At 35.3% G+C, this 14,452-nt stretch overlaps 1 protein-coding gene across 1 annotated transcript in view; it reads right to left on the reverse strand.

The window, feature by feature from the left end:
- LRRC9 (leucine rich repeat containing 9) overlaps positions 1–14,452 on the reverse strand; it is a 111,067-nt gene that overhangs the window by 50,630 nt on the left and 45,985 nt on the right. Inside the window, exons 15-18 of the mRNA XM_044918226.1 lie at positions 13,542–13,754; positions 7,690–7,809; positions 2,682–2,873; positions 1,197–1,322 (exon numbers count right to left, since the gene is read on the reverse strand). Of these exons, the coding sequence (XP_044774161.1) occupies positions 1,197–1,322; positions 2,682–2,873; positions 7,690–7,809; positions 13,542–13,754 (651 nt within the window). The remainder of the gene's footprint in view (positions 1–1,196; positions 1,323–2,681; positions 2,874–7,689; positions 7,810–13,541; positions 13,755–14,452) is intronic.

Here is a 14,452-nt window from a genome sequence, read left to right on the forward strand (position 1 = left end):
AGTTTTAAAGCCTAACAATATCAAGTTTTAGCAAAAATTTGAAGTAGAAGTGGCAACTGGTATAACCACTTTGGAAAATAATTTGGCATTATCTAGGAAAGCTGAATATATACTTTCCCTATAACCCAGCAAGTTGTATATACTCTAAAGAAACTCCTGCATGTATGCAGCAGGAATCAAAAATATTCATAACAACAGTGTGAAAAACTGAAATCGGCCCCAGTGTTCATTGATGGGAGAATTGCTAAGGAAATACTGTCTAGCAGTGACACCTGAATGAACTACCACTACATACAGCAGCATACATGAATCTCATGAACACAATGTTGAGCAAAAAAGCTCAAAGAAGAACACGTACTTACTATTCAATTTACACATGGAGCCCAGTGTGGGGCTTGAACTCATGACCCTGAGCTGAATCAAGAGTCAGACATTTAACTGACTAAGCCAACCAGGTGCCCCAAATCTGCATTGTCTTAAAGGATTTTAGTAAGTTTTGATTTCTGGTAGGGTAAATCCCCAACTCCTCTTGAGGAATTAAATATATTTTTATCAACAAAAAAGTTTCTTTCCTTCATTTTGAATAGATCCTAAATTAAACATTACATTAAGGAATTAATATTCAAATATCTAATAAAAAGTAAATAGCTAGAGAACTAGAGTGAAGATATTTAAGATGAAGCTACTTTGGCCTAAGTATAGCATTCTTAATCTGGATAATACGTGCATTCCCCATGCCCCAAGTTAATAGGTTATGTATGTATGTATGTATGTATGTGTGTGTTTGTGTGTGTTTTAGCCAGATACATATAATATCAATACTAAGTAGATAATTCACTAAGTGCTTTATCAAGGCTTCCAAGCTTACCTTATCCGTGGAAAGTTGTTTATTTTCATGTAGGCACTAGAAAGGACTCTGATGAGTTCAGGTTCATAGGAAAAAAACAGTTACCTTAGAGGCATTTTTTACTGATTTTTGGGGTAGTGTGCAGGGATGAGAATCCACACAACCAGTTGGTATTTAAATGGGATATATTTAAACAGAAAAAAAAGTTCAAGTGATATGAATGTTATATATTAACTGATTTTTTATTAGAATGCTGAGAGGATACAAAACCTTAATAACAAAGCAAGAGTACTGAAATATAATTTGTATATTCTAAATAGCACAAAAATATTAAACAGTAAAATCCAACCTGAGTAATCTTTGTTCCAGTAATAAATGTCATAGCTGCTGTTGCTTCTTCTTCAGAAATGAGGAGTCCATCTAAATGAGTGAGAGTCTTTAATCTGCCAATAACACTCAGCCTTAATGTGGCTGGCTTGGGAAAATAACAAAAAGTTAATTTTTACAAAATATTGCATATGTTATGGCATGGAAAGGAGTGCTTCTCTATTCCTTCTCATGTAATTCAAAATTATGCATCTCCCACTTTATTAGTTATATCTACAATTAAGGGCTTAACTTAGTTCTTTAATAGCTGAAATTAAGTTATATATATATTTTTTGAAATTAAGTTATATTTAAGAACTGATCTGTTTCATTTGAAGGTGGATAGCTCTACTCTTATGAAGGAAGGGAAGTCCTGTAAGCTGTTGAAAAGTGTGGTGAAAAGTGTTCAGAGAACTGCAGTGCCTCCTGTTTATCTAGATCAGCAGTTAGTTAGCTCTGTGTGTGCTTCTATCTGGATCTTTAGCCCTTGACTTCTAGTTTGGCAACAGGAGGAGAGCTGTCCTATGACCAGGCACATTCTGGGTCTGCTTTGGTAAAAGAAAAATATCCTTCAATTTTTCTGAGCAAAAAAGAAAAAATACAACAATGTAAACATAGTAATATGGAAAATTAAATAGAACCAATTATTAGCCTCTTTTTAAAATGTTTAACAGTCTTATATACATTTTTGAAAAGCAAGGAAAGGAGGATTCTTGAAATTATAAAGTTGGGGCTTATTTTAAATACTTGGGGATACCCTTAAACATAATCGTTGAATACCGAAATTTCTTAGCATGAATCTATGTATTTTTGAGATGAGAAAAAAATAGTGTTCAATCAAATTTCCTTTTATAGCAGAACATAAGCCTTTATAATACAGGCTTATCAGGGGAAGTGACAAATTTGTTCCCCCCTTAATGGTCTGTCTCTCTTATTGTATTCTATTATTCCTTTTTAAAAAGATTTTATGTATTTATTTGTCAGAGAGGTGAGCACAAGCAGGTGGAGTGGCAGACAGAGAAGAAGGCTCCCCACTGAGCAAGGAGCCCGATGTGGGACTTGATCCCAGGACCCTGGGATTAGGACCTGAGACGAAGGCAGATGCTCAACTGACTGAGCCACCCAGGCGTCCCATATTCTATTATTCTTGGTCCCATGCCTCGTTACAGTAGGTTCTAGCACACTGAACTATATAAACTCTCCCAAGGTTTGCAAATGGCAATGGTATCTAACACTCTTAAAGCCACAATACTCTCAAACTATTAGAGCCCATCAAAAAAATCTTTTAGTAACATTTGATTCATTTGATCACTACACTACACTAAATTCAACTTATGAAATACTTAAAAGGAATTCTAGTAAAACAAAGATAGTTTGTCTATTTCTGGCTACTACTGAATAGTAATGAGAAAGTGGCTTTGAAATAAAAATGATCATTTGCTTTTTTATAAATACATCTGCTGCCTACCTTTTGCCATGGATTATGCCTAATATCAAGCGTAAGAAGGCTTGTGGTGTGTTTGCATAACATATTTATTTCATCACCAGATTTTTTCAGTTGATTCCAGCTCAAGTCTAAGTGCCTCAGTTTCATCAGACCTCTAAATCCCTCCAGGGTTATCACATGGTTATGGCTTGCATCCAAATATTCAAGGTTATACTGTAACACATACAAATAGAAGTGGTGCTAAAAAGGATCACAGCTTGTTTTTACAGAGTTCTTTTCTCTATAATTCACTAAGCACTTTATATGTTTTTTGGTAATTCTTACAGAAAACCTACACAGTAGATATATAGCAATTATGGTATCAACGTATGTATTCTACAGGTATTTTATTTTTAGACCTCTCAATTCTCACTTCACCCTTGTAATGTGGAATGACAGTGTTTGTTTTCATAGAAAAGAAGGCAAAAAGTAACTGACAAGACAATTTGTCCCCCAAAACAAGGAATTACAATTCTTACTATCTGCACTTCTGGTTTATACCACTGAACCCATAGCCTGGCTAAAAAAGGTTCATTTTCAGAGGTAGAAATTAAACCTATTCTATAATTCTCATTTTTAAAAGTACATGACTTTTAATAACTTAAAAATCATTATTATCATCATTAACTCAAAAATCATTAAATTAATGCATGGTCTATGTTGGAAATTTAGGAAATGTAGTAAATAAATCAAAAGAAAAATAGAAAGCACATATAATTATGTTGCTCAGAAGAAACCACTGAAAACATTGTTTTTAATTATATGCACATATATTTTTCTTACATAAAACAGATTGTATTATATAGAAATCTGTATCCCTTTAATGTTCACACATCATTAAATATTCTTCAAAATGGTTTTTCATGATTGTCTAATATTCCAATAAGTGAATTGTTAGGATTATTTTAAACATTTTACTATGAACAATTATGTGGCTTCTAATTGTGGGCAACACATGATCATGATACTTTAACTGAGACTCTGATATTTTTACAGAAAATATTTTTAGAAATGGGATTATTAGTTTTAAGGATTTCTATATTGCTAAGATTTTTTTTTTTTTTTTTTAAGTAGGCTCCACACCTGGTGGGGAGCCTAACATAGGGCTCAAACTCATGACCATGAGCTGAGATCAAGAGTCGGATGCTCAGCCAACTAAGCCACCCAGGCACCCCTATATTGTTAAGATTTTTGATATATACTGCTAAATAATTTTCAAGGAAGTTTGTACCAATTTTTTCTTCCAATAGTAGAATATGGGAATGCTCATTTTCTTAAATACCCACCAGTTCACCTGCTTTATTTTAATTTATATTGCTTATTACCAGTGAAGTTGAACATCTTTCCATGTGTTTTGTATTAGCCATTTTTAAATTTTGTTCTTTGTTGATTGTGTTTCTTGTCTTTAGCCATTTATCTATTCGGATCTTCATCTAACTTTTTGTAAGAAGTCTTTAAGACTTAATTTGTTACTTCTATTTGTTGCAAATAAAATTTTCTTTTAAGGTATATACTAATTCAGACATAGAACAAAGAAGAGATAAAGAAAACTTTAAGAAGATATTTTGCAACATATTTTTTTTTTAAAAAAGGTAATATTACTATAGATTAAACGTGATTTCTTTATAGGTAATTCCAACAGTTGTTTGACTTCAGCATAGAATTAGTCACTGCTCTAGTTCATATTCTTGGAAAAGCATTTATTATAGTGGTTCAGGTTGCAGGAGTTGAATGTACAGATCATTAAAATCTTTTTTTTTCTTCAGATCATTAAAATCTTAAAAAAAATTCCTGGAAACCAAATAGCATTATTGACTTTTTATTCTCATAAGCAAGCTTAGTAAAACAAACATATAATCATTTGCTATCATAATTTCTTGAACAAAAGGATATTTGACAGTATTAAGGACATAATCTTAGAATAAGTCTTTTAAATGAAATCAATTTGGCTTTATAAAAATTTACTTCATGGCCTATCTTCTCCCAGTTTTCATCATAAAGTGGTAAAAACTTGTCCCAAATTCTGGCATTTGAATGCAGACTAGCATTTGGGAACCATACATCATAAAAAGATAATTGCCTTCTTTCCTTAAAAACAGGGATGGGATCTTCATTTTATATTCCCAAGATATAAAACAGACTCTATGAACAGACAGTATTTTCAGTTTTGTAGCAGGGGTTTCTTAATAGTTCTTGTGCTTCAGTTTGTCTTTCTTAAAGTACAGTATAGTACAGCCAACTTATAAAGATTAAAACCCACAACACCTCTTTTAAAAATTCTTATGGATAATGGTTCATTCTCTAAATATGAATTAGCTCTCTCTAGACATCAGAAACACTTTAGCAATCAGTTTCTCATTGGAAAAGATCAAACAGAAGTATTGTCTCAGTAAAAAATTAGGCACATGATCTAGATTAAAATTGCAAATAGCCATACATATTTGTCTTCCCCGGCCAACTCTGATTGTGGTGGAGCTATTTTCAGACAAAAAGATCTCTTCCTTTCCTTTCTCTTAGATACTCTCTTTTCCTGATAGTTCAGGTGAGTGAATGATAAACATGCAGCTTAGGGCTTTTTAATTTATCTTGTATGGATGTCTTGTTTAGACTTAAAAAAAACCATATAGTGTATATATTTTTCCCACCACTAATGAAGCCCAAGTATTCCATTAAATTAATGCATGGCCTATGTTAAACAGTGTTAGGTGTTAGGTTGGGTATTTTGATTTAAAAGGCAAGGCCAGGATGATGAACCTTAAGAATAATACATTTACTTTCTGCAACCTAGTAGAAGCAACTTCTAGCATGCAAGAGGGGTATGGAAACTCTCCATATTAGAGATATGCTTAAGGAAAATGATAGTAAAAATGAGATATCTCAAAGGCAACTTAAAAAACATAGAAGACAAGAGGAATGACAGGTGAGTGATTTAACTAGATCATAACCTTCTGTAATGCCAGGATAAACATAATTCATATTAAACACATATACAAAGCTCACTACTGGGGAATAAAGAGGCGGAGACAGCATAGGTTTTCAATTGAAAACAGAATAAATTGATAAAACTCAAATTCTATGGACAACATTTATACATGAAAACAGAATAAATTGATAAAACTCAAATTCTATGGACAACATTTATAACAAAGTTACATGACAAGGTAGCCCAATAAGCCCCCAAAGAAATTGTAAGGATAAACCACCAACAACCACAAGACCTACATGGTATCCATTGTCTATGTGAGAGGAAGAAGGAAGCATCAGGGCAGTATCTGATGGATAACCTATGTTGTAGGTTACAAAGTTCTATTTCTTGACCTAGGTGTCAGTAATAAGCACGTTCACCTTATAATAATTTACTGAACCACATGCTTGTAGTATGTAGTTTTCTGTATCTGTGTTTTATTTTACAATAAAAAGGTAAAAATATACATGTAGAGTATCTCCTCTCTCTGATCACCCCTAACATCCTTATAGTCATTTTTCAAGACACATTTATACATCAGATACTTGATGTTTGAGAGGTTTATATCTAGCTACCTTTGCTAATCTTAAAATTTGAAAATACCACTTGGGCATAAATTTATCCAGTTCTCTTGTCTGTAAAATGGCCACAGTAATATCAATCCAGTAAGTAGGCTGTGACAGAAATTTTTCTATCTAAGAAGAACAATAAAACTATACTGTAAAATACATGCTGGGCAGCTGGCTAAGCTGTCTAAAAGCACTATCTAAGTGCCTTGCATGACTTAGGAGTTTACTTTTTTTAAAAAAAGGATTTATTTATTCTAGAGAGAGAGTTCGAGAGTGGGGAGGAAGGGTGGGGGGGGAGGGTGAGAGAATCTCAAGCAGACCCCTGCTGAGCAGGGAGCCCGATGCAGGGCTTGATCCCCCTACCCTGAAATCTGAAATCATGACCTGAGCTAAAATCAAGAGTTGGATGCTTAACTGATTGAGCCACCCAGGCACCCCAAGAATTTACTCTTTAAATTTTGTGCGTAAGCAAAATTATGACTGTCATAACCTCTGGAACCACTGGCAAATCATCAGGAAAAAAATGCCAACAATTTACGTATAATTTACATGAGAATGATGCTATGTTCTGAAAAGTTAGGCCAGTGACTTGGGACCCATGGAAATAGGCGATGCTGGGTTGGAGTTCTGGAGCCACATATAAAATTATTTTTGTTCTATGATATATAACAAAGAAAACAAAAGCCAGATAAGATGCTTAGCTATGTCTACATGGTGCATTATTGTGTTTGTCCTGTGATCTATGAGAGGGCGAACACAAGTTAAACAAGATCTGTACATGTGACATCCAGGTAGAAAGGACAAGGCAGAAAGAAAGAGAAATAACAACATGAATAATGAACAAATGGGAAGAGAACTGACAGCCTTAGATATGAAGTGGTGAACCAGAAAATGAAAAAGAAGTTAAGGACTCACAAGGAGAAAAATAAGAATGAGAAAACAAGAGCAGAAGAAAATGGAAATGACAATTTCCAAAGAACATTTTAAAAACAAGTCTGGAGTAGTTTTAATAAATTTACTTTAAAGTAGTTAGAAATCAGATATGACCACAGGTGTTGTGTATTTGGTTTGCAAAAGGAACCTGAATCAAGATCTATTTTATTTTTTTATTTTTTTAAAGAATTTTTATTTATTTATTTGACACACAGAGAGAGAGAGCACAAGCAGGGGGAGCTGCAGGCAGAGGGAGAGGGAGAAGCAGGCTCCCTGCTGAGCAGGGAGTCCAATGTGGGGCTCGATCCCAGAACCCCGAGATCATGACCTGAGCCGAAGGCAGACACTTAACTGACTGATCTACCCAGGCGCCCTGTTTTAGACAAAGTAGCATACCATAGTGTTTTGTTCCTAATTTGAGCTGTATAATCTTGAATATGGTATATTTGAGGTCTTCATTACAAAAATAATTTATCTTTTAAATTATTTCTTTTACTTAAATAATTTAAAAAAGAGTTCTTACCAGGTGGTATACATCATCTAAGCAAGTAAATTCATTAAAGCTGATATTAAGTTTTCGAAGTCCTGTTAACTTGGAGAGATCTCTCAATTTACTCAAGCTGTTTCCATGGAGATTCAGACTCTGAAATAAAATGAAATGTAAATAAAAAATAAGACAGATTATATTCTACATCATAGTTATTTAAATAACATTAAGAGAGAGCCAATAAATAAATCTAATGTATGATTTTAAAAGGTAGAGTTTATAATAGCATTATTGGACCCTTTTCTTGATTAATTTGATTTTCCACTTGGTCTAGAAACTCTTTTTAGAAAATAGTTAAATATATTGTTAAGACATTTATTGAAGCATACCTATTTTTTAAAAATTTTATTTATTTATTTGACACAGAGAGACACAGTGAGAGAGGGAACACAAGTAGGGGGAGTGGGAGAGGGAGAAGCAGGCTTCCCGCTGAGCAGGGAGCCCGATGTGGGACCCGATCCCAGGACCCTGGGATCATGACCTGAGCCGAAGGCAGACGCTTAACGACTGAGCCACCCAGGTACCCTGAGGCATGCCTATTTCTCAAGCTAGCCAGTGAACAATGTAGGCCCTAAAGATTTGGGGTATTAGCGAGGATATCTCACAAGAGAGAAGATGGCAGGGCTACACCTTGACTGCTGGAAACTGTATGAGGGCACTGGACTAAGGAGCAGAGGATGAGGGTGTTAAAAGCAGGAGGACAGATGCTCGAAGGAGGAGGTAGGAAAATGTTTCCATATCAGAATTTGGCCCAAACTTTCCCTGTCCATTTGATCCTGAGTTCAATAAAAAGGAATGTTAATACAGTTGTATATTTAGGGGATACCCTGATCACTACATATTTTTCTGTCTTTATACTACACCATTGTGAATGATATCAAGTGAAGATTACAGTCATGCATAGTCTACATCATAAGTAGTGGCACAAGAAAATGTATTAATATAATTGACTGCAATATTCACAACAAATGGGTATTATGATAAAATCAAGTGTCTACCTCCCAACTTTCTTTACTCACCACCACCATCTTATACCCTATTATACTGTGAACATAACAAATTCCTGGCAGGGAAAACCTCTAAATGTCGAGTTGTTGTCAAAACTTGGTTAAAATTGTTAAGAAGGATGAAATTATGCAGAGTAGTTTATTCTACAGGTCACATACCGGTATCATCCATGATAGATTCTACAGATACCTTACACTTAACATGTCCAAACTGAATTCATCATTTTTCCTATATATGGGCCTGGCAGTCTATGTTTTGGTCCTGATTAAGAGTTTTACTATCTGTCGAACAGATATTGTTGACCATCCCCTTTTCCTCTTTTCCATATACATTTGATTCTAGAAATGTTTCTCAAACCATACCATCACCACTACAAGTGCCTTAGTTCAGACTATTTTTTGTCCTTTGGACTACTGCAGTAGTTTCCACTGGATATCTATACCATCAGTCTAACTTCAGTTAAGTCTAACCACAAGTTGCTAAAGTTAAGGTCTTTAAAAACACAGAAACTGTTCCTTAGAGAAAATCTAAAATTTAAAATTTGTCTTCAAAAATCCGTCCTATTTTGGCATAATCTCCTACTCTTCCAACCACAACCTAATGTATCTTTCTTGTATTCCTTTTTTTTTTAAGTTTTTTTTATTTTATTATGTTAATCACCATACATTATATCATTAGTTTTTTTTTTCAAGATTTTATTTATTTGGGAGAGAGAGAGTGTGAGAGAGAGAAAGAGAGAGAGCAGGAGCAGGGGGGGAGGATTAGAGGGAGAAGCAGACCCCCCGCTGAGCAGGGAGCCCGATGTGGGACTCGATCCCGGGACCCTGAGACCATGACCCTAGCTGAAGGCAGACGCTCAACCGACTGAGCCACCCAGGCGCCCTACATCATTAGTTTTTGATGGAGTGTTCCATGATTCATTGTTTGCGTATAACACCCAGTGCTCCATTCGGTACGTGCCCTCTTTAATACCCATCACCAGGCTCACCCATCCCCCCACCCCCCTCCCCTCTAGAACCTTCAGTTTGTTTCTCAGAGTCCATCGTCTCTCATGGTTTGTCTCCACCTCCAATTTCCCCCCCTTCATTTTTTCCTGCCTACTATCTTTTCTCTTCAGATCGCATAAATCTTTCGCCTCTTTCTTGTATTCCAACCTACACCTTTACCTTCCACCGGTACACACCCTATGTTCATAGTCACCCTGCGTTCCCGGATAACACTAGGATCTTTCAAAACCATGTGCTTCTCGGGGCATCTGGGTGGCTCAGTCGTTAAGCGTCTGCCTTCGGCTCAGGTCATGATCCCAGGGTCCTGGGATCGAGTCCCACATCGGGCTCCCTGCTCGGTGGGAAGCCTGCTTCTCCCTCTCCCACTCCCCCTGCTTGTGTTCCCTCTCTCGCTGTGTCTCTGTCTGTCAAATAAATGAATAAAATCTTAAAAACAAAACAAAACTAAAACCCATGTGCTTCTAGAAAGAGTATTTCCTCTGCCTGGAAAATGTAAACAACTAAATTTCTCATATCCTTCAAAAATCTGTGCAAAACTTATCTCTTTCTGTGACGTTCTCTCAGCAACTCCAAGCTTCCTATGTTTGTTTACATATGTCTCCTCCACTAAAATGATATCCTTGAGAGAGGGAAAATAACTAATTCATTTTGAACTCCTAATACTTACCTCATTGCCTAAAGCACAGCAAATGCTCAGTAAATGCTAGATGAATAAATCATTGCAAAAGCCAGACATGCAACTAACAACAACTCTATTTTTTTTTTTATTCAAGTAAAATTAACATAAAGTGTTGTATTAGTTTCAGGTGTATAATATAATGATTCAACAATTCTATACATTGCTCAGTGCTCATCACAATAAGTGTACTCTTAATCCTCTGCACCTATTTCACCCCTCCCCCCACCCACCTCCCACCTTTATTTCGATATATTTTATTAATTTTTATGGATGTCCTCAAAAAACTCCATCTAGTGGGGAAGACTGAAAAGAAAGTAAGAGGTATGTATCCTGAATTTCTCCTATGTTAATGGCACAAAGGAAGGAGAATAAAGGGTGTGATGTCTAAACATTCTTGTTGTAATATCTAGTATTCTTACTAGAAGCCCTAGAAGGTTTTTCTGGCTTTTGAGCCACATAGGCAAATTTAGGATGAGAAGTTCTTTCATTCTTATGCTATGGGTGTTGATCAAATTAAGGCAGTCAGATGAAGGTCACAAGCAAGCCAGGGTATTCTGAAGTCTTATCCTCCTCACTGTTTTTTATCTTACAGACCAAAGATAATAAAAAGGACCTACTTTTTTTTTTTACTATTGCTTTTTTTAAACTTTTATTTAATCCCTTTAAATCTATAGAAATATATGTCATAGAAGCTCAATCCAATCAGAACTCATGCATTTATTAAGCCTTTCATCCTAAGCTTTTATTATCAAAAATGTATTACTCAAATATGAAATCTTGACATTATAGTGCAGAAACAATAATTTCTCCATACTGTCAGCTCAGAGATTGCTCCTGTAATCACTAGACTGCATATTTATGATACAGATGGTGATACTGTCGTCACGTTATGAAACTTCCCTTCCTCTCTAATAACTGGCTAAGGTCAAAACTTAATCTATTAGACTTGAAGATTTGGTGGATGGTGATGATGTAGATGGACAAAAGCAATTCCATAAACAACTTTAAAAAAGATGTTTTCTAAATATTTTCAGAAGCAGACTCAAAACTATTGACCACATTTATTATTTTTAAAAATATTTTTGCTTTCTTTTTGTTTCCCACAGTCACTTGAAAAAGACTGTCATCATAAACAAGCAATCTAGAAATGTCACATTGGAGCAATGTAATTGACTTTCAAGATAAAAATCATTTCTGAGTATTTATCTGTATTTCAGCTTTCAGTACACACATAGAAAGATAGTGTCCTGTGAGAATAAGTTGTCTTCTCAAGTATTCTTATCAGTGTATCAATCAAATATCAATTTGCTTGCCACTTCTGCAGGTTCAAGCAAACCCACTCTCCGTAAGAACCATTTGCTGTTTGTAAAGGTATTGTTTTTATAATGAGTACCTCATGTGTGCCAGGTGTTGTGCTAGAAAATGGCAGAGCTGATGCTAGTCTACACAGTGTTTATGAGTAAATAAGAAAGCAGCATCCATCCTTTCCTCGAGACACCTTTATTTTCAGCTATTAGAATACTGTCACAATATGCCGACTTTGTTAGGACAAGAAATTTCTGACAAGAATTGTCAGAAAATTGTAGTAAATATATGGTTCTATGATTTAAAGGGTACCCCTTGTATATGGCCCTCTTCTGCAATGCACACTACATCTTATATTGCTGCCCTGATACTGGGGATACACATATCGAAGGACAGCCACAGCCTCTGCCCCTGTGGAATTTACAGTCTAGGAAGGATACAGAGCATATAACAAAGGAATCTGTCATGGACTCAGAGGTAAGAGAAAACCTGAATGCTTCAGTATAGATCTAAAAGGTGGGAATTAACCAGGAGAACGGGGTCAGGGGAGAACATTCCATGCAGAGGACTAGCAAGTGCAGAGGCTCTGTGTTGGCTGCAGGCAGAATGTGTTTAAGACATAGAAAGGAGGCTGAGCACAGAGAGCTGAAGAGAGGGTAATATCAAAAGAGTCTGGAAAGGTAGGCCAGGGACCACGCCATGCAAAATCTTATAGGCCATATTAAGGACTTTGGTTTTATTTTTAAAACAATGGAAAATCATTTGAGGATTTCAAGTAGGAGTGGTGAGGGGTGACAGAGATTTCATGATCAGATTTGCATTTTGAAAAGATTGCTCTAGCTTTAACATGGAGAATGAGTTGGGGGCTCAAAGTGAAAGCAGGACAGGGCCTCTGTTGCACAGTTCTAGGAGGAACCCCCTAGCCCCCACAGTGAGTTATATTCAGTTATATAATGAATGGCACTGAAAGAACACATTAATAGTATATAATGTGAATTGCACCTCCTGGAGTTGTGCAATGTTGCAATGGTAGAGTGCAGGGAGCCCTGTTAGAAGGCCATGGCAGTAGTCTAGGTCAGGGATTATGATAGTTCAGATAGAATTGTAGCAGATTTGAAATGGACAGATCTGAAAGTCAAGGTATAGAGGTAGGCTTAATATCTCGATAGAACTGCCTCAGTGTAAATAAAGTAAGTTGCTTCAGTAGTAGTAGTAACTCAAATTCTATTGGTTAATTTTATAAAGATAAAGCTCCTATATTCTATGTTGATGAATCCTGGAAACTAATTTGAAACTTATCTGTCTTAATCATTTAAAGAGAGCTTACTTGTTATTCAGGAATAAAATACCTTGTAAACTAGAAGGCTACCCTCTAGGCCTATACTGTCCTGTATGGTAGTCACTAGCAACATGTGGCTATTGAGCACATGAAATGTGGGTAGTCTGAAAGTGCTGTAGACTGCAAATATACTCCAGACATCAAAGACGTAGTTGAAACTATCTGATTAATGACTCTTCATATTGATTGCATATTGAAATAATAATATTTTAGATATGTTGGATTAATTAAAATTAATCTTACCTTTTAATTAAAAAAATTTTAACATGGCTAATAGAAAATTTAAATTACATGTATGGTTCATATTATATTACTACCAGACAACACTGATCTAGTCCACAAAGAAGGAAAGGTCGAGGCATTTTTAACTTTGACAGCATGATGGCTGGCATCACCAGATAGGTGCTTTAGTATCCTTAGACTTCCTATGATAGATTATGATTCCAAATTCAAGGTCCAAATTCCAAATTTTATTCCTTATAATACTCACCACAATATGACTATAAATGCTAGTCTTGGCAAGAGAAAGTATTGTTTTATCATCCAAACTAATAAGTTTTGGTCTGGGCTTGATCCTGGGATCCATTTTTATAACTTCATCATCAAATTTCAAATCCTGGGACAATACTGATCCTTCTGAGTTTTTTTTGCTTTCTTCTAGAATAACATTGTTGAATGAAGAAAATAAAGAGTGAGCCTTGACCTAAAAAATTTATTAAAAATATTGAAAATTTGGTTATTGTATTTATCATTTTGAACAAGAAACAGGCTATGTAGCAAAGATGGATTATCTCTTTTTTCAGTTATATAGTAATACCTATGATGACTAGAATCACATTAGGAAATCAATGAGAGTAGATTAAAATTGTGGGCTAAGAATAAACATGTTCATCCCCTCCCACTGAAAATTCCTTAAAACTGGCAAAAGATAATTTTTAATAGTTTTTCAACAGTGGAGAGGGCACCAACAAAAGACTAGGAATTGTGAGACATAAATAAGAAGGGACTAAATTGAAGACAAATAGGAGCAGAAATATAACCTGTAGCCAAAACATGTATGGGAGATAACCACTTTGAAGAGCAGATCCAGAAACACTAGGTGTTCAGAGTGAACAAGTAAAACAGCAGTGGGATGCTGTAGGTAATTAACAGGTAATTAAGTAATTATGGTAAGAACTGTGGATGAAATGAGCATGAACAACATAAACAGAAATGGCTCTAGAAAAAAACAAAATAATCCATAAGAGAATTATTTAAGACATGGGGTAGGCTGCTATAGAAAAGAATAGGGTAAATACTTTAGAGTCAAAATAAAAACAATTAGTGAAATAAAAATATTCAATAAATGCTCTGAGAAACCAAATGGATATGGCAACAGATCAAATTAGCAAGGTGAGGCTA

The sequence above is a fragment of the Neomonachus schauinslandi genome, chromosome 9 (genome assembly GCF_002201575.2).
Source record: "Neomonachus schauinslandi chromosome 9, ASM220157v2, whole genome shotgun sequence".
In the NCBI taxonomy this organism is placed as follows: domain Eukaryota; kingdom Metazoa; phylum Chordata; class Mammalia; order Carnivora; family Phocidae; genus Neomonachus; species Neomonachus schauinslandi.